The sequence below is a fragment of the Strigops habroptila genome, chromosome 12 (genome assembly GCF_004027225.2).
Source record: "Strigops habroptila isolate Jane chromosome 12, bStrHab1.2.pri, whole genome shotgun sequence".
NCBI classification, from domain to species: domain Eukaryota; kingdom Metazoa; phylum Chordata; class Aves; order Psittaciformes; family Psittacidae; genus Strigops; species Strigops habroptila.
The window spans coordinates 8,185,921-8,212,278 of record NC_044288.2 but is presented as its reverse complement, the minus strand read 5'-3'; the positions used below and the strand labels follow the sequence as shown (position 1 = coordinate 8,212,278).

At 47.0% G+C, this 26,358-nt stretch overlaps 1 protein-coding gene across 1 annotated transcript in view; it reads right to left on the bottom strand.

The window, feature by feature from the left end:
- NR3C1 (nuclear receptor subfamily 3 group C member 1) overlaps window positions 1–25,603 on the bottom strand; it is a 58,622-nt gene extending 33,019 nt beyond the window's left edge. The window contains exons 1-2 of the mRNA XM_030503961.1: window positions 25,412–25,603; window positions 22,147–23,335 (exon numbers count right to left, since the gene is read on the bottom strand). Of these exons, the coding sequence (XP_030359821.1) occupies window positions 22,147–23,321 (1,175 nt within the window). The 5' untranslated portion in view covers window positions 23,322–23,335; window positions 25,412–25,603. The remainder of the gene's footprint in view (window positions 1–22,146; window positions 23,336–25,411) is intronic.
- Between the last annotated feature and the right edge of the window lie 755 nt (window positions 25,604–26,358).

Below are 26,358 nucleotides of genomic sequence, written 5' to 3'. Positions count from 1 at the left end.
TAACCTCCAAGAGCACGAAAACCAACCAAAAAACAATAAACACATCCTATCTTGGGTACTTTGCTGGAAGACAAAAGTACTGCTGATGATTTGGAGAGTTTAGTCCCAGAGAAGGATGACTGCAAGTTGCTCTTCTCAGTGATAAAGGCCAGAATGGAGGTTCAGCGCCAATTTAGTATGAAGAATTGCGTAACCCCAACGCCTGTGGATTACGCTCCCCACTTAGTCATGAGCAGTAGCTTCATTTGGAAGGGTGAAGGTTCTTTCTTACAGTAGAGGGAACAGTAATTCTTGCAGGAAAGGGGCAAATTCAGAATTCGTGGTGACTTGGAAAAGAGAAAGCTGCTAAAGGACAAAACACGGCAATGGCACACACGGGAAAGGCTGAGACCTCCCGCTCTCAACGCTACCAGAAGGTTTTCCTTCATGCTTTATCTTTAGTTTTTGGTGCACTTTATCATTCATAACCAGATCTCTGTGTGTACACAACAGAGCTTAGCACTGAGCACACCCATCTAAAAGGTATTTTCCAAAGTCTCACAAGCACTTTTAACACCCTTAGGAACCCCATCCTATTTCAGTCCAACTGGCCTCTGACATGTTTGAGGAAAGGAATACGTATGAAATCACTCTTCCCTACACATGAGTAGGAAGAAAACCATGCTATAATTCTGTTTATTGATGCAAAAGCAGCCTGTAAACTTATGTGATATTTTCATAAGGACAAGCAACAAGTAGTACCCCAGACCTGTACAATGTGTATACACACTACATGTAATTTTCATGGCACTTTTCACTCAACTTTATTGAATTATCTGGTAAAGTGCTGTAATTACTTTTGTCAACACTTTTAAGCAATCACAGACACGATTTCTCCTATAACATGCACATGCAGTAGGTTATTATCTGCTTTTACTTCCACTTGGCATCCATGTCAAACACTCAAGAGTACCAAGATGTTTCATCATATCTCTCTTGTTGCACACTCCCAGACTTTACAAACACGTTTGGGTTTGTTCCCCCCATCATACTTGTAGGTCTTTGACTTCTTTCTCTCTCCTGGATTTCTCCCGTTGTTTTACCCACTTTCCTCTGTCCTCTTCCTCTACCACTCCCTGTCAGATGAAGGAAGCTCTATTCCTTCCTTGCTGAACCACACACAGTTTCCTGGCCACATTGTTCATCTCTGCCTCTTTGTATATTTTCTCTTCCTGAGCAGCCCTGGGAACCCCTCCCAATTTAAACTCCATCTGTAAACCTCATTAGCAGGCTGTTTACCTCTCGCGCATAACTAGCATGCAGTGACTAGTCAGACACTCCCAGAGTCTGTGCACCCCTTTCTCCACACCACCTCTTTTCTCCGAGAGCATCTTGCATGTCATAAAGACTGCTCTATGCGGTTATTTCAGGTTTGAAGCAGCAGGAACACCAACATTCTCTCACTAAAGCATTAAGAACTTTCCTCGTTGGAAACTACGTTTTCTTTTCCTGAATTTCAGTGTTCATTACAACTACATGCACTCTCATAAAGGTCCTGATGGCCATTACAAATCATTTATAACCCATCATTATCTTTCAGTACCTTTCACTACCAGTGTGGTCACTCAGATTTGCCGATAGAGTAGGTCATGCTATCTCAAACTGAAAATTTTAACTATGGTCATTGCTCAAGATTTACTTAATATAGTACATATTGCATTCACATCTGCAACAAGTTTTTAAGCCATTCCTCTTTAGACAAACTGTTCCCGTAAGAGACTTGCAGTATTACTTATGGAAAATGGAAGGCTGTTTACTACTCAAGTATCTTGTAATGCAGAATTCACCACATGATCATTTCAGAAGAGGTGGGGAAGATCCATTTCAATCAGACATTACTGAGCAGACCCCGCTGTGGTACAGCTTTACCTACTCTGTGCTCCTCTGCATATGCTGATGCCCTCTTCCCAGGTACACCAGAGAGGTGCACCCAGACCTGTGCAATGATCAAGAGGGGACCTGCGCCTCTTCTACCCTGCAGCATCAGTCGTCTGAGTCTGGCTTTGGTCTGTAAGTAAAATCCATAACTGATACTTGATCAAATTGTTCAGCAAACTCCAGTGCTGTACGAGAGTCCCCCTCATACCTCATACAAAAGCTGTTTTAGCCGTGTAAGTCTTATCTGAGCTTCAGATAAATTAACTCAGTAACAAAACATCTTTATGAAACAGGAAAGTGGTTAATCTGCTTGTTTTTAACAAAGGTCGAGACCAAAGGATCACAAAAGCTCTCAGACATGTCAACAAAAGCAGGATTCCAAAAGTAGCTGGGATGAGCCCAGCTCCTCCAGAGCATTGCACTTGCTCAGTCCAGATTCTCAATAGCTCCTGATAGCAAGTAATTACCAGAGGATTACTTTAATGTGAAACAAATAATGGTATGATCAAAGACTCGCATTATTTCCAGTTTGTACAACAATCTGTTACACTATAGAGTCTCTGAAGTAAGGCACGAGCCCAACGTTTCTGTTCTGTCACTTCCATGTTTCACCTGAGGAACATTAAACAAAGGTCAAACTGACAAACAAGAAAGTTGGCTCATAGGAACAAACTGACCATGGACTGCACACTTAACTCTTTGTTTCAGTAAGCTCTTCTCCAAGCCTGCGGTTAAGCCCAGGTTTAAACAGGGATTCACTCTGCACAAGTTCCTGACTGCACACGTGGTGCCGCTGCCGTTGCACAACGAGGTGTCATCATGCGCTGCTGCTACACTGGCCCTTCCCGGGAAAAAGGAGCCTGTTTTATGGAATCAGCCCACAGCGGGTTTGGCTTTTGCTTTGCCCTGGGAGGTTTCCGGTTTCCTCCATCTAATATACTTGTGGCAATACAATAACGGGATCTAGCTGAGAGGGACAAAACACATTTTAAAAGTTACAGTAGGACACAGTCTTGGTGTCTCAAATGACTGCTTTTGAAAATGTACCTGAGATGGTATCAACATATAAACCCCTGCCACAGAAAATGAGAAACAGAAATAACTACAGAATCACAGAATGGTTTAGGTTGGAAGATACTTCTAAAGGTCATCTAGTCCAACCCCTGCCACGAGCAGGGAAAACACATCCTAGGAATAAAATCTAAAATAAATAAATAAAAAATTTTAGGGTCAGACTTAAAGAGTCCAAATTAATTTCACCCACCTTCAGGAACCTCAGGAGGTACTAATTTCGGAAGCATCGCTACAGCAAACACTGACCTAGTCAATACAGGGCAACACTTAACAGCAAGGAATAATTCAAGCCTGTTTCTAACCCCCACTGCCTAATGCAGAAAACTGATTTGGATAATTATGTTCTTAAATTTGAGACCTCAGCACACCTAAATTTAGATGAGATTAACCACGGCCTGAATATAAATTATACTCAAGTTAGTATGAAGGAATCACTTTCTCAAGTTTCCTATTTTCTTATTTCCCATGCTGAATGCATCATCATTACATGTGGGTTTTCCTACCTGCAATACAGATTTTTCCTGTTAACCCTTATTCTGTTGTTCGAGACTTAAGAATTGATTCTGAAGGTCAGAACTGACCTCTTGTCACTTCCCAGTGGCCTCTGAAGCCACTGACGCTGAGGACTCCCTGGTTCCGGAGGAAAAGCTAAGCAAGCACCAGGAGAGACACATAATAATTGTCTCTGATAACACTAAAATAACAAACCCACCAACTGCCATTATTTATGCTACTTCTCTGTATTTTGAAAGTTGTGCTGTTTCGAAAAGCTTGGAACAGTCACAACTTAAACCATTTTTCCACTGCAACAATCCATAAAGGAGTAACAAATAGAGCCAAAGGTCTGTAGTTCTTCAACTTGGTTGTAGATGGCTTGAGTGAGGCCAAGCACTGGAGATAAGCAGGCAGCCTTTTCAAGGAGAGAACGATAACTGCTTCCCTGTATTGCTTATTCTTGCAGTTCTAATCACTGGTTTTGCAGCATCTGGCACTTTTCTTTCAGCTCTGGTCAAGGGCTTCCAGTTTGAGATTCTCCTTTTGGACAGAAAATCTGCCCTGGGCTGAAACACGTCTGCACCCAAGGGTTAAAAAGGCAAAGCAGCCGCCCACTTCAGTATCTCATGACTGAGCTGAGCCTCAGTCCACGGTGCTGGTTGTGTTTTTAAGCTTTGGAAGAAAAACTTGAAATATTTTAAGGGCTTTGATGAAGGAGGAAACAAATTCCGCGGCTCACTGCTAACGCCATGTGGGGAATTCCAGCTCCAGACCCACAGAGCACGTTGTTAACAGGCTGCAAGCGGTTAACAACCAGACTTGAGGGCACGTACGTGTGTCCACGTGTGCACACACCCTACATCTACGTGCAGGTGTTTCCCAAACTCTGTACTGTAGGAGTGAGATGTGTTGAAGGCACCGCGTTGCGAGATGCCACACTGCAGAGCCTAGCAGATGACTAATTACAGCCTTGGCGGCACCCAGTACTGCGCGCGCTCGTCCGCAGCTTTCCTCCCCTAAACCCTCTACAGACATGGGATAAAACCACCCTGCCCTCTGACTGCAGTGCCAGAGCCTCCTTACTCTGGCTGAGAGTCACTCGAGAGCACTGTGAAGTCAGGAATAATGGAATGAATTCCTTTCAGACTGTTTCTGTTCAACATTTTTTAATAAAGCCACCAAGCAGAACTCATCGTTTTATAAGTACTACAGGGACTGTCACTTAGAGAAACAAAGGCCTTGAAAAGAGCAGAGAAACCACCAAGTAATCTTGACTTGATTGTGGAGACAGAAAATGGAGCGGACACGCTTTAGTGTCGAAGTGTTAAAACGGAAAATTAATAATGAAGAAAACCATTCAGAATACTCAAAACCAGTTTCTACCAAGTATTCTTGTTTTCAAAAGCAGCTGTTAAGTGCAGTCCTGGAGTACAGTGTGAAAAGGTTTTCACACACAAGTGGAAAGCAGAGCTTCCTCACACCCTTCTGTGTCAAATCAGCATTTAACTTTGCGTTTATTTGAGGCCACTGGAAAACGCAGCAGCTGCTAAAATGAGTCTTCACTCCTCTAAAAATCCCTGCTATTTTGATTTTCCAGGATACAGAATGGTGGGTCTCTTCCTTCACCTCCCAAAGCCTTGCAAGAAACTCTGAATATGTGCCCATTTGTTCCTATCCAGAACTTCACACCCTCACCATCGCCAAGGCATCCTCTGATTCCTTCCTGACCTCAAACTAAAGGCCGAGAAGAGATTATACCTAAGATTGCTGTTTAAGAAACAATTATGGTAAAGTTCCCTGTAGAAGCAGACTTACTTTAACATCCCAACAGCTGGAATTCCTTGGTACACGCAATGTTGGCTGAAAGGATGCCATCAAAATAACCTGCCCATACATCTGTCCCAGACTGAAGAGCTCACGAGCTGGAATGAATAATATACACATTGTGCCTTTTGAAAAAAAAAAAATCCTTCTCTGTTCAAAGAAGGGAGCCACAACCACGAGCTTCGATCCACGTGCTGAAGCTTTCCCAGCATAAGTATTTTGTTTTGGAATATGAGAGCATATTTTGAGGGGGGAAGAAAAGGGACATGGGAAAGAAAGCGAGTTTCCTGGCAGATCTTTAGCATAATTACACAGGCAAGAAGATCAATTACAGGCATTCATTCAGTCTCATTATTCTCCAGCTTACAGCATAGACACATTTAACTTCACATTATCTGAATTAGATCACTAAAATATTGAAGAAATCGAGCCACACGAGCGCAAAATGCAGGCTGTTCTGGCCAGATGTGTCCTGGTACCTGGAGAGCTTCCTTTAACATTCTGAGTCGCCTTCTCCTACCTCATAGCTCAAAATGCACAGAAAACACTGTCCTGAGAGGTGATTTGTAAAGCAGGGACCTTAAAGCTCAGCCAGTTCCAACCCCTGCCACGGGCAGGGACACCTTCCACTAGAGCAGGTTGCTCCAAGCCCCTGTGTCCAACCTGGCCTTGAACACCGCCAGGGATGGGGCAGCCACAGCTTCTCTGGGCACCCTGTGCCAGCGCCTCAGCACCCTCACAGGGAAGAGCTTCTGCCTCAGAGCTCATCTCAATCTCCCCTCTGGCAGGTTAAAGCCAGTCCCCTTGTCCTGTCATTACATGTCCTTGTCCAAAGCCCCTCTCCATGTTTCTTGCTGGTCCCTTTATGCGCTGGAAGACCCTAATCTGAAAAATGCTTAAGACCTGGTATCTAAGTATCTCTACTGTCTTTCCCCAATTTCAATATTTAGGCCAGGAAAGCTATTTAATCGGAGGAAGAATAAAGAAGGTTTCGTTTTTTGTGTTTGAAAGGAAAGGAAATGACGAAGGAAGAGCCTTCTCCTGAGCACAGCCCCGAGCGGAGGGTAGCTCGTGGCCAACTGGCACTCGGCCCATTTATAGTCAGTTGTTTACTTGTTGTCCAACCACTGATAACTATTGCGAGTGGACCTGGGGATCCAAAAAAGAACCAAGTTTTCTGTTCAGAGAGGAAGGAAAAGCAAAACAGACCATGATAAAAGCATTCACCACTGATGGCAGCCACTGCTGAATTGGGACAGTTTAGTGTTAAGAAAAGATGATTAAAACCAAATATTTAAAACTAAAACCCTTATGTATCAAACAAAGCTGAACCACTTAGATCCAGCAGGAACTGTATTACTGAAGAGAAACAATGCTGTCATGCCCATGTCCCCCATTTAAACCTCTAGCTTCAGGGCTCTGTGTTCCTCGAGCAAGTACATGCACAAAGCACATGCACCAGTGAAGAAGCAGTGCAGTCACAGACATTAATTCCTTCTAAGAGCTCTCAGTTATTTAAGACTAAGTTTAACCTTGTGATTCAAGAGAAAAAGAACTGCTGACAGGTGCTTGTAAATATTCCAAAAGCTGAAAGGCCAGTAAACCCGGCCATGCACATCATGCTTTCAGGGCAGTTTTACTGAGCATGCAGGTTTGGAGCCAGTCCCGGTGCCCCTGCACCAGCCCATCCTGCTGCTGAGAGCTGCAGCCTTGGGATGGCTGTGGGGAACACATGAAGCACCTCTACCTCTCCTCGACAGGGTTGTCCAAGCGCTCCTTCTCCTTCTACTAGTATGGAGTGGACAAAGCCTTGGGGTCTGAGCCACTCGCTGACCCTGCGGGCACTGGGGTAGCGCCTGCTGCTCAAACATGCCTCGAGGACTCTTTTGGGAAGAGCAGCCGTGACTACAGCCAGAGCCCATGTCCTGGTGGAGCGGTGGTCAGCAGCTTAGACACCCTTGCATCTTCTCTTGCTTTACATGGACAGTTACAAAAATGGCAGTTTGATGAAGAAAAGACTTTATTGTGAACCATCTTTCATAACGAGACAGTCCAATCTCAGCCTGCACGCTGGGACTGACCAACGGACCTCAAACCCATGACTCAAAATGTTCGTCTTACATTTGCATGTCTACACTGAGACAAATCCTACTTCTCTAAATAATATTAAGTATCAAATATCACCCTTTGATATGTACCTTCTAATCTAAATATATGTTTCATTCTGAAAATCTTAAAATATACTTGCATATAGCTTCAGTAATTGCTGGCTGGTGATACAATGGAAACCAGCATCACTAGGATGGGGACAAAATAGTTTTTGTCAGCCAAAATGCTTGACCAAGTGAATGTCAATGTTAACGAGTGTTACAAAACTGTAACCAAATATTTGGTTCAGATTTTTGGGATGCAGGATGGCAATAACTACAGCAACCCTCACCATATTACTGACACCCCAAGCAGTATTAATGAAAGCAGATGACACCAGACACCTGCAGAAAGAGGAAAGTAATAACGTTCTCCAGTTTACAATCACCTCACTCAGCAATGTAAATGGAAAATAACAAACCAATGTGAGCACCTACTGCTGGTGAAGTCAAAAGGAATTCAAATGCACAGACCAAGAGACCCTGCTGTGAGAAGAGGGATCTCAGATAGTCCAGGGCAGTGACAGGTAAAGCAGCTTTTCCTTGAGGAGCTGCTGTACCAAGTGCTTTGTTCTTACATTGCTATGAACAAACTGCACATACTATGGTGAGGACACAACTGCTGAAATACTAACTTAAAAAGCACTTCTTTTGAAGTTATCTGAAAATACGACTTGGCTGAGCTGCAGAAACCAGAGCAGGAGAGCAAAGCAATGTCCACCGGAGTGAAGCAACAGCCGGTGAGGACGGTGCCATCAGCTACTCCCAGCCCGGGCTCATTCACAGGCATGAAAAGTTCTTCAAAATACAAGCTGGAGAAGCCAGTAATTCTCATTTCAACAGCAACATCTACCAACGCAACGTCTAGTCATCAGCTTGTTTGTATTACTCCTAACTTTCCACACGTCGTGTAAGGGTAAGTCCAAGCAGTTAATGCTTTGCAGTATTTGCACGATGACTCCTTCCGCTTAGGAAGAATTACAAAAAACCCTCAGGGAAGAAATTCGTGATGGGTTTCCAACACCATTCCCTGCCTATGCACCAGGAACAGCTTTACTCACTAAAATTACAATTCTGGGAAAACTGATACAGATGCATCATCAGGGGAGATGTACAGAAGCACCACACAGTTCCACACACAAGAGGAGTGTATGAAGAGGGACCTGGGCTGTCCTCACGGCTGGCCGCTGTTGACCTGCCCCACAGCACCAAACCATCTGCCAAACACACACAACTGCACACCCAAAACAGGAACAAGCGCTTTCCCCACAGTTGATCTTCTCACCTTGCAAACCCCCCAGGTTTAACACATCTTTGAAACTGGGAGTTTAGAAGTACTACAAAGCACTGCTAACAGAGGAATGGCAAACATGATCATGTTCCCAAGGAAAGAGGAGTACGTCTGCTATGGAAACAGGCTGAGAGAGCTGGGCTTCTTCAGCCTGGAGAAGGAGTTCTATCCTTTGCTATTAGAAATTAAATATAAATAGATTACTGGTAAAACACTGTTGATTTCTAATTCTTCTTGAATGACTCTACAGGCTGTACTTGTAGAAAAAACTTCTAAAGACTACATTTGGATTTGTAAAAAATTGTGTTACTCGTATTAAATTTCTATTGAATCTGTCCCTGTAAACACTCTGCAGTGAAGTTGGAGAGAAAAGAGCAATGGAAGTGAGAAGAATTCTGATTCTTGCAGTACCAGGGGCCTGGCTGCTTTCAATGGTGTGTCTGTGGCAACAGCCCAGGAGCAGGATAATGCTGCTACAGCAATCCGAGGGGTGTCTGGGCGGACAGGGACATCACTGACTGCAATACGTGTGACAGAGGAACCCATCTTTGTAACACAAGATTTTATTTTCTTACATAGCTTTGGAACTACGAGTGCTGTATGAAGTGAAGGGTAGTGCTCAGGCATGCAGGAATTTCCCCAGGCAGCAGGCTGAAGGGCCTGCTTCCTATAATTACCTTGATTTATTTGCAATTTTAAAGACAAAATGAAGTATGGAATTTAACACATGAGGCGGGGGAATACACACACCTGTGCATACACCAGTATTAACAATGAGAAAAAATGAATGCAGTTCATCACTACAACCACCGCAGATTTCACTTAACGCCATCACATGTTGGGTTCTCTTTGCTGGCACTTTCCTCCTCCATTTTGTCCGTTTAGCTTGCTAATGTTTGGGGACGATGTCTTAAGCACTGGACACAAAAGCGTTCTGGTAGCACATTAAAAACTTATCCAAGCCCCTTGGGAAGCGGCAGGATGGAATGGACCAGCACAGCCATGGGGATGCGAGCAAAGCACAAGCCAGAGGCCATTTCCCTTTTATCCCTCTCGGCAATAAACCCTGCTTACCTTCTAGGCTGCTGTTGTGCACTGAGCTAAGGATTTCAGACACCCACTTGTGACAACCCAGAACCCCTTCGCGTGTCCCAGCACCAGCTCCCCTCTGCATGGACACTGTGCAGGTAATGCTCCCAAACCACCCAAACCAGCTCCGGATCAGCTACCCCAGAACCTCTCCGCATGCTCCCTGCTCAGGCCCCGTCGCACACTGACCCGCAGGGAACCCGCAGCCGACTTCTCATCCTGAAAAGCAACGACTAAATCCTGCCCTCTGCTCCTACCCTCCAACCAGCTCTCAAGCCCACAAAAGAACCACTCTCCCAGTTCCATGACAACTTGGGGTTATTTGTTGGCTTCTTTCTTTATAAATGGCTTCTGGCAAGGAAGCATGTCAAAGACTTGAAAGGAAAGAAAAAAACCCAAATATATTCAGGTCAGTTGGATTTCCCCTCACAGAAACCCAGGACACCGGGTGAGGCGGTGCTTTCCTTCCAGGAGCAAGGGCGGCTCTTTCCCAAGAGACTCACGTGTTCAGTGACCTTACAGCCACCAGCCTGCCAAGGGCAGAAGTTGGGCTCACCAGCCCACAGTGCTCCGGTCCCACCGAGCAACGTTTTTAACGGGAGCCACGCTGGGACATCCTGCCACCGCTTCCACCCCGGTCCCTGTGCCGAGCTGCCCGCAGAAGGTACTCAGCCTGGCAATGCTCTTCAGAAACCTGGGTTTTAATCATAGAATCATGGAATTGTTTGTGTTGGAAGGAACCTTAAAGCTCACCCAGCTCCAACCCCTGCCACGGGCAGGGACACCTTCCACTAGAGCAGGTTGCTCCAAGCCCCTGTGTCCAACCTGGCCTTGAACACTGCCAGGGATGGGGCAGCCACAGCTTCTCTGGGCACCCTGTGCCAGCGCCTCAGCACCCTCACAGGGAAGAGCTTCTGCCTCAGAGCGCAACTCAGTCTCCCCTCTGGCAGGTTAAAGCCATTCCCCTTGGCCTGTCCCTGCAGGCCCTTGTCCAAAGCCCCTCTCCAGGTATTGGAAGCTGCTGTGAGGTCTCAGGACACCTTAAGCAAGGTGCACCAAAGGAGGCCAGGCCAGCTCTCCCCAGGAGTGTCTGCTGGTGACACAGCACCAGGGTAGGACACCTGTACCCAAGCCACAGACGGAAACTTCCCAGAAACACAGAGTTGACGTGCCTGTGGAGCCCTCCGCGGCCTGTGGGAGGCTGTTAACTTCCCAATCCCATAAATATCCTGACATAGTTTACTGTTTAATTATGGAGTTTCTTACAACATGATGGTGAATCATCATTGCTAAACCACAGGATTTTAAATGCAATCTGGAAAAATCTACCTTACAATTAGCACCCAATGACAGGCATCACTTAATAAGCAAGTTCCGTGTGTTTAGAAGGGATACTCCAAAGTCACCAGTAGCCATATGAGGAACCCAACCACCTTTTCCATCTTTGAGGGGGTTTTAAAACTACAGATCTTTTGAACACACAACCAAACAGAATCCAAAAAAGTGATCCAATCCCATAGATGAGCATTGTCCTGTGATAGTGGCTTTTCTCAGAGCGGGGACATGCACCATAACGCTCAGACCACGCTGCCAAAGTCCTTACATCAACTAACTTCCAGTGCATGGACAAGGGGTTACGCCACCTTGACAAAAGCAGAACCATCAGAAATAGCTTTGAGCAGGAAAAACACGAGTGGACAAAAACTGTTGCACTCATTTCCTGTTCTTAACGCAGAACCTCGAAAGAGACTCCCTCATCCAAAAAAGGAACCCAAGTTCATGCTCAAACAAAGAACAGGCCAAAAGAACACACATGACACCAACAGTAAGAGTTTGGGAAATTAACACCTCTGTGACTGTTGAAGCAGAATGTTTGGATGGCTTTGATGAGATCCGGGATTGCAGTTTTGCTTTTCATTTCCATGACATTTCAGGGCTTCCCTTGTGAGGGACGTGTTCTGTTTAAATTTCATTTTCATTTCATTTTAAATTAGGACGGCAGTTTTGGGATGCTCACTTGAAACGCTGCATACAGGAAGGCAGAGCTGGTGGCACTTACGAATGCTTAGAAAGATTCAAAGAGCTTAATATTGCATTTCCTTTAAAGCTCTTCCTCCGTTCACAGGCCAGGGTCAGCCAGGAATAGAAACTGGCGCTGTGTCCTCCCTCGCCATGGCATGCTGTGCCACTCGGCCACACCGCTCTCATCTGCAGGTGGAACTGGGCAAGCCACAAACACAAGTGCCCTGTTAGCCATATGCCAACCTCCTGATTGTTATTTCATAAAGTATCAAACGTTCCAACCTTTAACGTGTTAAAAAGAGGCTTCAAAGAAGAATCTTGAAAGAGATAAAATAGGTCCGAGCTCATTTGTCAAACCAGTTGCTCTGGTTGGAAAGTAGCTGTCAAATACCTAGTGTGACTAAGACTGTAATCTTGCAGGCATCCTAATATTAACTGCTCACTTAAATAAAAAAAGAATGCTCTGCTGCTCAAAATAAAGAGCTCTGAGCATTCACATTTGCACATTTGCATTTTATACAAGGAGCTTTAGCACGAAATTTCATTTTTATTAAATCGTGCACAAAACTTGCAAATAACCTGGCACTTTGAACAGACTTGTCTCCTCCAGCTCCGGGGAGCTAATTCATCGCTGAACTCGTTAGAGTGGCTTTGTTAGAGATGAAGGTGTCAGTTCAGAAAACAGCACGTGTGGGGCTGAGCAGAAACCCATGTTCACGAAGGGCAGAACTCATACAGCTATATGAAAATGAAACCAAGAGCCTTTACAGCTGACCAGTGCTCAGATTTTCACACAGATCACTTCCCACTGAAATCAGTGTGGCCAAATGATCTTTGAGGAGCCTGGCTGGGGCTGTAGAACAGTAGAGCAGAGAGAGTAAAGCATTAGAGAAATGCTTTTTCCGAAATATGTATTAACATAGCAGCTCTTTTGTCTGCGGACTGCATTTGTGATGCGGGATCTCTTCTATACTTTGTGCTACTTCAAATAAGAGAGAGAGAGCACATACAATTTAATGCTCATTTTCTTGCAAGGCTTATCAGTATCATTTGGTCTAAGCAAGTAACACAAAAAGCATTACAAGTCTCCCCTTTTCACCAAAACGGGATTACATCATGTATAAAACTAACAGGCAAGAAAGACACACTGTCATTCTTTACAAATTCAGTTTTACTCTACGTTTGTTTGGAAATCCGAGCAAGGTAGTGAAAACAAGTGTGTCTGTTTTCAAGAAAGCACAACTTACAACCTTTCACTCTTCCTTCAGATTTCAGTCCATTTAAAACCACTCTTTTCACAGCAAGGGTCTCTTCAATATGGTATTTAGCATATTCCTAAGACCAAATCCTACTGAGCTAAATGTAAACACAGTCATTTCTCTTACTGAAATGAAAGAATTAAGAAAAAGTGGTGCAAGCCCTAGCCTCATCATAGCTGTTCTCCTCTGGGATCTAACAGAGGTGATCATTGAAATACATACATGAAAACAGCACACTGAAATAATGGTTCAACCATTATTTGCAGAAGCAACCCATGACATAAAATGAGAGAGAAAAGAACAGCCAGGTAACATGCAAACTGAAACTGGGACACGGAACCATAGCGTCTGCTGAGTTAACATGCATGGACTGCATTCCTGCCTAACACATCCTCATGCGTGCAAGCAGCAGATGCATGTTTTCAACACTGATTCATTAGAAACCTTTAGCTGATGGCTTCACTAAGTCATTGTTCCAGAAAGGTAATGGCAAACTCACAGAAACATGGGAAAGGAACAAAAATAAGAAAGAGGAAAAAATACATGAGTATACAGTGATACATAATGTGCCTATGGAGCAGATGTGCTGATTTAAAACATATCGATACCAATTTACATCATCTGATCAAATGAAAAGCTACAGAAAATCCATATGTTTTATTTAAGATACCACATTATAACTGTATTCACACACACCCATTTTTAAGTGACACGAGGGATCACAGTCCTTTCCTGACAAGGCATCGACTTGACAGCCAACCTCCTTCCAAGCCATTCCACGCGTCCTCCTCTCTTAACAGTGTCCGTGAATGAATTCTAAGCAGTTAAGCCCAGCTTAGGAGGGCAGCACAGACACAGGCTCCCTCCAACTGCTGACGTGCAGTGACACACCATGTTCCTTTACCATGACCAGCACCCTGACCGTGACTCCTGCTTTCACAGGGTGCTCTGCCATGCCGCCACCATCAGTTGTGTTCCAGCAGCACTACCCTGGCAAAGTCATACCAGAGCCTGTTCCTACATCATCACATTTGACCGCACAAACACACAGACCAGGCGAGCAGGTTCTCCAAGTGATGACAACAAAAATAAACCACATCACAAGACACCGGACCCTCTGCTCCAAGGAGACACGTGATTCTGTCATTCTGCTTCCAGGAGAAGCAGGAATTCAGAGACAGGAACAGATATAAAACCCACCAGACCACCACACCCCCCAACTCCTAACACAAGACAAGACCCAAGTGCCTGAGGCAGCCAGAAGCCCACCACAGATCATTTAGGTAAAGACAACTTACAGACTTACAGAATCCCAGACTGGTTTGGGTTGGAAGGGACCTTAAAGCTCATCCAGTTCCAAGCCCCTGCCACAGGCAGGGACACCTTCCACTGTTACAGGACTTACTCCAGTTTTCTTTTGTACTTTTCCCACTTTTCTCAAGAGGCCGATACTCAAAGCATCACATCTGTGACCCTCCAAAATAAAACCAGAACAAACAAAAAAGAACACCAGCCCACAAAGCTATAAAATCACTGCCATTATTTGCTTATCTGAATAAACTACATCCATGGTTGATACTCCATTATTTGCACAGTGCAGCCAGTTGCCAGAGTTTCCTGGCCAGTATTTTGAGGCAAACAACTCATTTGTGACCCAATTTCTTTTTTAAAAGAACACCAGGATCCTGAGCGGTATCTGCTCACTTAACACTTAGTTACGCAAATGAGAGCAACCAGAAATATGAAGTATGTGAACAAAGCAACAGAAGAGTAAGTTGTGCCCTGCTGCTCAGCAGTTTCGTATTAAATCTTGTGTGACCATGATGCATAAATATGATCATGATCTCCAGCTGTTTCCTGACACACAGGATCTGTACAAACCTATTACACATAGCATGAGGAATGCATTACTGTAAAATCTAAAATGGAACTCGGTTTCTTAACTCAGTTACAGTAGCAGGGAGCTGAATTCAAGACAGACATTATTATTATTATTTTGGAAATCCTTCCCCATCAGCAATTTTGCCGTTGTGATCTTGAGAAATTGAGATAATTCACCAGAAAGTGGAAGCTGTGTATCATAATACCACAACAAAATATTAGCAGCTGATTGTTGATTCATTTTCAAAGTGCACCAGAACTGTAATTTTCTAGGAGGACTCAACATGGACTGTGAGCTCCACAGGTACAGATGGAACATGGAGTTTTAATGATAACCAGTTGATACAGACTATATTAAGAATGCAGTTGGCGGGTACAGAAATGTACTCCACAGAAGATGTCAAGACAACTTCTGAAGAGCAGAATTTCCTCCAGAAATCCACACAATTGTAGTGATTATTGATTTAAGGAACCATTATTATAAATCTCTACATGATATCCTGGGTAAGTAACACCGTGTCCTGGAATCTGAACTGAAGCCTCACACAAGAGCAGCCAGAACAACTGACATCACCTACGTTATAACATGGAACCCCAGGTGCTGGCGAGCATCACCTCTCCCCACGCAAGGGCTTGTGAAGCTGCAGTTCCACCTCATGCTCCTGCCAGGACGCACCACTGGGACACGGGAAGCAGCCACGTGATAAACACAGCGGTGCGGGCCACAGAGGTGGAAGGATGTCTCTGTGTCACAGTACATATGGTTGTACTTCGAGCACTAGAGTGCATAGCTTGGATATTGGGAGACATCACTTCAGCCAGATACCTGGCAGAAAACATTGTGGCAAAGGCTGGCATGAGCCGAGTCAGGTAAGGATGCAGGAGGCATGTGCTCAACATTGCACCTTCTTTATATTGAAGATGAGGTAAGAAGAAAAACCTCCAGGAGAAGCAGAGTAATTGCACTAAATCGTTTTCCCAACCCAACACACCACTTCTGGGAGCACAATTATTCACCCCTCCAGTACCTGCCGTCATTCAAGATGCTGGACTTGTTATACACGGGGGACAGCCCGCACCCTCCTGTTCTCCCATGGACAGCAGCAAGAGCTGCACGTCCACAGTGTCGCAGGTCCCTTGTAATTAAGTCTGTGACACTCAAGGGCTGGAGCATGCCCTACGCTCTGATTCCTCTGCAGGTGACCAGCAAAGCCACAGTCACAGGTTCTCTCCCCTCACATACGGGCAAAGCAAATGTAGTTTGTGCATTGCCGGTTTTTTCCCCACAGATACTTGAAGCCAGTTGATGTACAGTCAATGCCAAGACAATGAGCTGAAAATATTTGTTTCTTTTTGTGTGTGTGTGTCATCTGTTCCAGCTGTATTGGTTCACGTCTGTCCCATGGGGATGAGGCCATCCACTGACAGCATCTGCCCAGTATTTCCAGAGCCCAGCACTAAGAACAGGATTAACTCCTGGTCTATGAGTGTTTTGGTTATTTAAGCAGAGGCTGTATCATAAGTGGGTATCATACTATAGTGAATCGGTCAGAAACCCGCTGTGATGAGAACATGAATAATCTGTACATGCAACAATGCAGTGCACTAATACTTCAGTAAATAAGATTAAAATTTGTGTACACTGCCAGACTCTGGGAGACAAAGACCGTAAAACCAAAGGGAGCTTAACACAACAGGCTCCCGGGGTCTGTGGCACGCTGTGCTGCACAGCTCAACAGTCTTCCCAGAAACTACCTTGTTGCATACACACTGTTTCTGTGTTTCTAAGAACAGTTAAAATTTGGTCATTTTATGAATGCATTTTAAAGTTCACTTCTGTGTGCCAGAGGCAACAGGCTTTCAGTCATTTTAGCTCACAAACCCAAGATAATTGTAACTGCAGCTCTACACAGCTTCTCCCATTGCTCGTAACTTGCACTGAAAACAGGATTTTATTGGTATGTTCTTTATCTCAAGAACGGTGAACAGTGCTCATGGACAGAGATACCTAATCGAGTGTGGACGTAAAAGAGACAACAGCTCTGATTTTACAAAGTGTAAACAGCAGAACTTTGGTACAAGCATTGCATCCAAGACAGCAGCACCAGGTTCTTCTGTCATTTTTCACTACTTGAAGTTAGGCAAGTCATATTTAAATGAATAAATAAATAAATATAGGGAGCCCTCAAAGTCCCATCTGGTAGGTAGTGGTGATAAAAGGGGACCTGGGAAGAGAGACGGACTTTGAGACCAGGTTGGACAGGGCTTGGAGCAGTCTGGTCTACTGAAAGGTGCCCCTGCCCATGGCAGGAGGTTGGAACTGGATGAGCTTTAAGGGCCCTTCCAACCCAAACCAGTCTGGGATTCTATGACTTGGTAACCTTTTAAAATGTAGAAATAATTCCAGTCTGCACTTACATAGGCACATATCACAGTTATCACTTGTTCATTTCCAGAATGAGCAGTAATAGTCGAAGAAGGAACATTTGCATCTCCAAGACAATTTTCTCTCACTGCGTGAAAGTCATCTTTATCACCATAAATACATGATGTAGGAGTTGTGCAATACATATATTTCACATGTATGAAAAGATCTGTGAGAAGGGTTGGTTCAGCGCCAGTTTCGCTTTCACTGGCAGTCGAAGAGCACAGTGGGGTCCAACCATTATTTAAGGTGGACCAAAAAATGCAATGGGCAACAAAAACCAGCTGGTGCTCTCAAAGCTAGAACTAGGCTTAAAAGAGACCATTGTCGGGGGAAATAGATTTGCAGGAGTTAAAAATTTGGGCTGGACTTATAAAAACCTTCTCGGCTATCAGCTAGCTGAATGATCAGCCAAAACTGGGAAAAGCAGATCCCACCTTCCATGACCTCCCACTCACCTAGCTACCTTTTCATAGTGCCTTACAGCACATTCTGCAGGACGTTCCCAATACATCCCTTTCTGCCAAAGCAATTAGATGTTTTGTCATGCATTTCCAAGACTCAAACCCCAAGTACAGTATTACATTAAGCTGACAAATCACAACATCGACTCCTGAAACCCCAAGCACTGCAAATAACAACTCTGGTTTTTATATCAAAATGGGATTATTAAAAAAGACATATTTCCGTATGTACCATACATCACTTACTGCTGAGTCAGGCAACATTTAAAGCACTGTGTCCAACCGTGCCAAGCCACCGGCCCTGGCCAGAATCCAAGCTGAAACAATGCGGTAAGACAAACGGACAACTGACCTTTACCATTTCTAGCAAACAATCACTTTTTTTCCCTTCCTTCTAGTAAAACGCCCGAGTCCAGGAAGAATCCCCACTACAGAGTGACGGCACAAATGTAACCTCTCCTGGGAGGAAGGCTTTGGACTGCGACCAACCAGCAGAACTTCTACCCCCTTCCTGATTCTCCTTCACCTTCATGGCTTCCTTCAGCTCTCACCCTTTCTTAAACTTCCTTAATGATCCTTATCCCCCACAAGCTTAAGCACTAGGAATGATTTCAAATGTAACAGGAGAAGCCGTAACACTGCCAGTGGGGCCCAGCTTTGTAAATTCTGGCTGTAGGCTAAGAAAAAGACTGCACAGAAACCCCTGCGTCGCTGTGCTGGCTCTCCTCGTCCTTCACTCCCCCCACAACAAGCCACATCTCCAGGAAGTCAGAGGAATGAAGAAGCCGAGCTGGATTTAATGTAGATACCACGCAAGAGCCCACTGAGTGTGCATTGCTAAAACCATTTCCTCGAAACTTAACATTTCTCACTGGCGCTTGTCTAATAAATCACAAATAATACCCCATCAGACACAGAGACCATCAAATCCCGTAATTCTTCAGTGAAGCATTTACCAACGGGCTTTTAGCCTGTTTTACTCCTCTTCCAGATGCCACCTCACTTCTAATAAAGAAGATCCAAGGCAAATCATCTCCAGTTGCCCACTTTTTCCTCCCTCTTACCCTATTCCACCTTCTCCTTAGTTCACTTCACTGCGACCCATTGGCAGCTCGCTTGCTCTGATGAGAGAGCTCGCCAAAGCCACCCCAGAATGAAGCTGTCCTACTGCCTGGAGTCCTGCTGCTTGAGAAGATGGTGAGCATCGGTTACTGCAACACTGAGCTGCAGCACATGAGCACAAGCATTGGCAGGCTCTTCGGCAGCTGCAGATACGGGCAGTAGGCTATTGACTATCGCCGATTCGTTCACATCGAACAGATTTCCAAGGTTTGGATTCTGCTTGTTAACTTCCCAACACCTCCTCCTGCTCACAGGAAAACGCATTAGTGTTCTCAGTCCCGATTATCGCTTGTCTCATTAAAGACCACATGTTGTGCGATGCTTAGAAGCAAAATCACTCAAAACATTGCATGACATCAATTCCAGACTATAAAGAGACGTCAGATGCTGTCAATTAAAACACTCGAATTAAACACTACCTGAACACCAGGAGACAACTGCAGCTCTTCTTCCCATGCGTGTAGCACGTCATTAATATGTTATGAATAATTAAATAAATCTACCAACGCAAGAAGTATTTCCTATTGGAAATTGAAATTTAGCCATTCTAAATTCCCAAAATCCCAGCCTCAGCTTGCACAATCAGTACCTAACAGGAAAACATAAAGAGCAGACCCCAGAACGTGGCAGAAGAGTCCTCTCTTTGTTTCTAAACCAAAGGCCAATTTTGTTGAGTCTTCTGGAAGATAAACAAACAAATCCACAAACCCCCTCAAACTCACTGGGTTTAGACCAAATATCGCTGACAAGGTTCAGGAAGAAAGAGAATTCCTGCCTCAAACCCAGGGCTCATCGGTATCTCAAACCTTTTGCAAAGAAGATGGGGGTGCCCCTATTTTATGAGGGAGGGAAAAAAAAGTAGACCCAAACAGTGTTGGTTTTAGAATTGGACTTTGTAGCTTTAGTGTGTAAAAATCCTTGGGAAGTACAAACAGCTTCCATAAAGGCTAGAAAGAATGAATTTTTATGTATAACTCAACTAGGAACCACCCCAAAATTTTTCACGTGTTCCTTAGATTAAGAAAAAAATAATCCATCATCTTAAAGCAAACGAAAGCAATAAAATCCCAGACAATCTTGCAGGAAGCACCAACGTCACCAGTGGCAGCACAGTGCTGTGGACCCTGCCCCTGGTGCAGGCAGATGCCGAGATGCTCCTGTGCCTACCACAGCCACTCGTTCTGCCAAGGGCATCTGCCAGCCTCATCCTAGCAGCCTACAGCCCCCCGTCCCTCCTGCCCACCGTCCGCTCAGCCCCGACACCCCCAGCACCTCCCCAGAGCTGCTGCGTGACACAACAGTAACATCTAGCACTGCTGCCCCCCTTACTCCAGCACCAGAGGTAGGAGCTTGGATGGGTTTTTCATCATGACATTCTCAGAAACCTACTACACAAAACCAGTGTTTATGGCATTCCCCGAAAGCCAGACAAACAGCCGTGTCACCCATTCACCCATGAACACGCTTGGTTCTACCCACACAGTCCTGTAAGATAAAAACAATGCATGAACTTTACAGAAGTGTTCTCAAAAGTGACGTTCCCATTATCTACAAGGAATCTGCTTGCTTAAACAGTCACTGCAATTCATCTCCCAAACCCAGAAATAGTTCCCCTTGCTTTGATACAGACTTCACAATGATTGCCACTAAAAGATACAGTGAGCAGAATAAAAACCCACCATGAAACAAGCAAAAAACAACATGGAAGTTGGACTGATCATGCAAAATGTTACTATAAAGGATTTCTACTCTGTAAAAATTAATGATAAGGCATGTTCAATATTCATACACCAAAGTAGGATTTATCCACAAATTCCAATTTTCCTTTCTGGATTCCTTACATTGCAAATTACCTTAAACACTTCAGAGAGAAAAAACCCAACACATCTTCATTACAAAAATCTAACACTGTGAAAGAAGTCTAGAATACAAGTTAAAAGTTGTCTTCCTGAAACAAAGAACTCCCCACACCCCTCATTGCAGCTGTGGGAAAATGGAGCACGTACCACGTGGGGAGCCCCGGGACACTCCAGGGATTGATCATCAGTGGGGCAGGAAAACCCAGAAAGCTGAACCAGACACTTCGCTGGAAGCCCACAATTACTGCTTTCACGCACAAAGACTTGGAGCCATTTTCTAAGACTCTGCAGAATCCCAGCAAAAACCTCTTCCACCAGCGAGACCGAGCTCTGCGCTTGTGCAAGCGTACCTTACACAAAGAACGGCTGAGGGAAACATACAGCTAGGTGTTCTTACTGAAACAAGGACCTGCCTCCAGCTGTGAGAAGCGATGTACACAGCTACCCGGCGATGAAGCTGCCACCACCTCCCTTACTGCTGAGGGACAGAGGAAAAGGGCTTTACTTGACTATGCACCACCGAATTACCTGCAGAAAACACTACTCCAAAGTCACCTGAAAAATGCACTAACCAGCTCCCCTAAAACACCCTGCTCCCACCAAGCCACCCCTAAGCAAGCCCTCCTGCAGTTCTGTTGAAGAGTTAAATTCCAGGTATGTTTCAAATCTTACTGCAAATATTCTTATCTCTTTAAATGCAGTTTTTAAACAAACCGCTGAGTATTTCCTACTGAGAATCTTCTTGTCCATGTAAGGTAAATGCAATACCAAGCAAAGCTAAAGCTCTAGTTCAGCTTAAATGTAATTCTAGAATTTTACCCAGCAACCAAGTTATTTTTGTGCACAACATTTAAGTAACACAAGGAAGGAAAAAAACCCCGCAGTGATTGATCCTCTAACCCTTGGGAATGAAGCCACTTTTGTATACACTGAAATACTTCCTTCTATACTGCCTCGTGTATGGATCCTTCTACCACATACTCAATTTTCCCTCTAGGTTGTAACTTGGAATTTTTATTTCTTTCTTTTCTGAAGCACACCAGCTCTCCTCCTCTTTTCTGCCCTTTAAAACCAATAGTTGAATACTGCCTTAAAGCTGCCATCGCGCTACGGACCAGACAGACCCCGGTGATGTCTGACCAGCCATACGTGACAAATGAAAGAGGGATAATCGACTTGGAAAGGAAAAACAAGCAACAAGCCCCCACCCCAGCCTGCACGCAGCTGTGCTCAACACACTCCGAGTATTTTAATAAAGAGCAACAAAAACTAATTACCTTGAATAGCCATTAGAGAAAGCAGGTCTGCCAGAAAGGTTGAGCGTTCCCAAAGGAGCCAACGTCTCGTCTCCTGATCCCTGGCACCTATTCCAATTTTCTGAACCGGCAGGAAGAGATGGAATGATATTAAAAATTGGTTTCTGATCCTGCTGCTGAGAGAGCGATGCAGTGTTTAAATCATAGTGATACATTTGCCCCCCAGAGGTACTGACACCATGGATAGATATGGCAGAGACTTTAGTACCCAGCAGATTCGACCCAGAGAAGTTTGCCTGACAGTAAATTGGGCCCATGTTTTCTTGCTTTATACCAGGAGTACAGAGTTCAATGAAGTCTTCCTTTTCTGTTTTCACTTGAGGCATTGGCATTTTGGAACTGGGTAAAAGGTCACCACGGTCATTAATTTTAGGTTTAGTGTCAGATAAAACAGGAGGCTTGCAGTCTTCACCAAGACTTCCTTCCAGGAGGAACGCATCATCCGCAGATATAGGGGAGAGCAGGCCGCCGTCATCGAGCAACGGGTCGAGCCTCCACGGGCTCCCATTGGGCTCTTTGCCAGGCGATACTGGTGGCAATTCTAAATCCTGGAGAATATCCAGGGTGCTTTGGTCTTCAGAGAATAACTTCAAGTTGCCACCGTTCGCGCCAACCTGGCTTTGGACTGCAGTTCCTGACTCTAAAGGGACGTTGCGGCCAGCCATGCCTGGGAACTCCGGCTCAAGCGGCACCTCAGAGGATATTGCTCCCTTGGTGTCCTCTGCCAGGCTCGAGGACTTGTTCAAGCTCGCAATACTTTCTTCCAGGAGCCTGAAGTCCGTTTCTCCAGAAGAGATGCCGATTTGGCCCTGCTGTGAAAATCCAAGGTCGTTTCCCATCACTTTCGCATCAGTTTCACCCATGTACAGTCCCATCGAGAGCGACACTGCCTTGGAAAGGTCTGGCGGAGGCACATTGTTTGCTAATCCTTTCGAGAAGTCAGCCAAAGCAGGTTGCTGGCTGGAATCTGACTGAGAAGACGCGGGGAGAGGAGATGTAGACACAGGGGCTTGTACAGTAGCTCCACCCCTGAAGGGTGGACGAAAGTCCATCACGATCCCTCCTTTGGTACTGATGAGCGCATTTTTCCTTGCTTCGCCTTGATCTGACGAGTTAAGCAATTCTTTGGAATCCATTACTTTAACATTAGCTATAAAAAGACGAGAAGCGTTCAAAGTTAGCACAGCAAGGACGTCTTAATAACAGCTTAGAAAAAAATAAAGTCTCAATCATCAGCCTGGCAAACCTGGTTTAGCTGCTCTGACAACGAGAGCACAGCAAAGCGAGCTACGAGCCGACACGTGCCTCATGCTTCTCAAACCCACTGCTTTGGGGGTTTTGTCTGGGTCGGGTTTGCTGTATCTTTATTTCTGACTGGTAACAAGGAAGTTTGATTTTTCAAGCTTTGCTGAGCCCGGATGGAGCAGAAGCTGCCTGCATGCACCTCATCATCAGCCCACAGCCTGCGACATCTCCCTGAGCACACTCTCTAGCTCTGTCACGCATCCGAGTGAGGAAGGAAGCACAAGAATTGTTCAAGTGCCCAATTCACAGTTTTTGCACAGTAACTTCCCCTGGTATTTAATTACACCCTGAGCACGGCAAGGGAGAAGGACATTCACCAGCTTTCCCCCTTCTCCCTGCAGGTTCCAACGCATCACCCACAACAGGTACCGAAGCTCCGGAGCTGACTCTCCAACACAGCACCTCCCAGCAGCCCAAATCCAACTGGTTTGTTATTGACCAGGAGCCACCTGACCCCTCTGCCCCAGAACACAACATTTCCTATCTTTGCATAGGTTCGGCTTAAAATACAACTTGTGAATCTCGAAATAAACACCACCCAATTCTTTAAATACATCCCCAATCTATAAATAAAAGCTCACTAAAAACAAAGTAGGATTTTTATTAGCTCCAAACACTTTAACAGCTCAGGACTATTCACCGAACACATCTTAACAGCGACAACAAATCTAAGCTTCGTCTGTTTGTATTTCCTACGTTTGTTTTCGGCACCCAGCATAAATATTTAGAGGGTAACTGTAAACCCTTCGGCAAACTTTCCTATAGTGTTTGTCTACGGCCTAACGCCAGCAGTGCCCAGCCAAGAGCGCGCAGCGGCCGCGGGAGGCGGCGGTGCCCGAGCCCCGGCTCCATCCACCCCGTTAAACCCGGCGACCCAGCAGTGCTCACAAGTTTATCGCTGTCCTCCTCACCAGCCCGCCGGCCCCGCCGCCCATCTTCCGCGGGCTGCGACCAGCGGAGCTATTTCTGTACGCCAAAGAAGACCGAGATCAACAAAAACTCCCCACGTGTAAAAAAATTTAAGGTGGCCCCATCGCGCTCTGGCGCGGGCAGGAGCGTCCCGAGCGGGAGCAGCTCCACGCAAAACCCTCCCTGCGCCTTCAGCACCCCTGTGCACAGCCCTCGGCCGCCCGCGTCCAGCCGGGACCACCGCCGACGGCAGGGAGCGGGAGCCCCCCGGGACCCCATGGATCACGAACGGCACTGAAGTACTGCCGAGCCATTTAAGGTGGCCACCACGACAGCGAGTGGGAAAAAAAATTACAACTATCCACCTCGTTTTGCCCCTTTTTTTGGTTTTTCTTTTTTTTTTTTTTTTCCTACATGAAGTGGGGGGAAAAATGTCGTTATTCCATTTGACAACTCCCCCAGCGCGAAAAAAACCGCAGCGAGCCATCCAGTGCACGGAACGTGTCAAAAACGAGACGCGAGACTCTGCCCGAAGGAGGAAAAAGCGGCGAGTGCCGAAAACGGCCGGATTGCGATAAATTCTGCTCCGCAAAAGTAGAGTTTTCAGCGAAATGTGTCGGGACCTGTTGAGCCGTCTCCCGGCACACCCACTTCTGCAAAACCAGCCCAGCCACGGCAGCGAGCGGCGCTGGGGCTCCCCCCTGCCCGGCCCCAGCACCCCGCACACACCCCGGGCCGGACCGGGAGGGGGGTGTCCCGCTTCCCACCGCCGCCGCCCCGGGCACCCACGTCGGGGAGCGGCCGCGGAGCTCTGGCACCGCCGTGCCCCTCCCGTCCCAGTCCGGCTCCTCGGTCCCTGCTCCCCCCCGCACCCGGGGCATTCCTGCGGGGGAGCCGCCGCTTCCCCCCCTCCCGGGAACTTCCCGGGGCGAAGCCGCGGCGCCGGCCCCCGGCGCGGCTCAGGCTCAGCCCCTGCCCCCGCGGGACCCCCGCGGCCCCCCGCCGCCCTTACCTCGTCCGGGGGAGGGCGCTGGGGCTCCTTCAGCCGCCAACTGCCATCGCGCCCGCGGCGGGGGCTGGAAGGGGCGAGGGCGCGGGCGGGAGGAAGTCAACAGCCGCCCCTCCGGGGGCCGCGGCGGCGTCCAGCCCCGCTCCCCCCGCTGCTGCTGCCGCTCCTCCTCCTGCTGCCGCCGGCCAGAGACCCTGACCTAGTCCCCGCCCCGCCCGACGCCGCCACCGCCGCGGCGCCCCCTCCGTTAATTAGCGCTAATTGCCTCCGCGGACTTCGCTCCCCCGCCTCCTGCCTCCCCCTTCCGCACCCTCCCGCCCCGTCCCTCCGCCGGGCAGCGCCGCGCTCCGCGGTGCTCTGCCCCCGCCACAAAATGGAGGACGGCGGCGGCCGCCTCCTCCCCCTCCTCCCTTCCCTCCTCCCTCCCTCCCTCCGCCCGCCTCCCCGACGTGGAGAGGGAGTGGAGACCGCCGGCACCGAGAGGGGCGGCCGCGGCAGCGCGCCCGCTCCCACCGCACGGGTCGGCGCGGCGCGGCGGGGCACGGCCGGGCTCGGCTCGCACAGCGCGGCACAGCGCAGCCCGCCGGCGCTGCCGCCCCTTGCTCGGCACCGCGGGGCAGCACCCGCCGCGCCCGACCGAGGGGGAACGGTGCAACCTGTTGGCTGAGGCGGGCAACTGCAGCCGGCGCTCGGGCGGCGAGGGGCTGCGGACGCGGCGCTGCCCGGCGGGTCTCGCCCCTTCCCCGGCGGCGCCGCTGAGGGCCCGGGGAGCCGACGGGCGCCGCCCCGGGGAAGCCGCGGGGCCGCCCCGCTGCTTTCCTCTTTCGCTTCCCCAACTCGCTACCGAAGGGGGACGCGGCGCCCCGGGCGGCAGCGCTGAGCGGCCGCTCCCACGGTGCCCCCCCCGCCGGTCTGGGACCCCCGGCCACCGGGCAGGGTCGAGCTGCTCC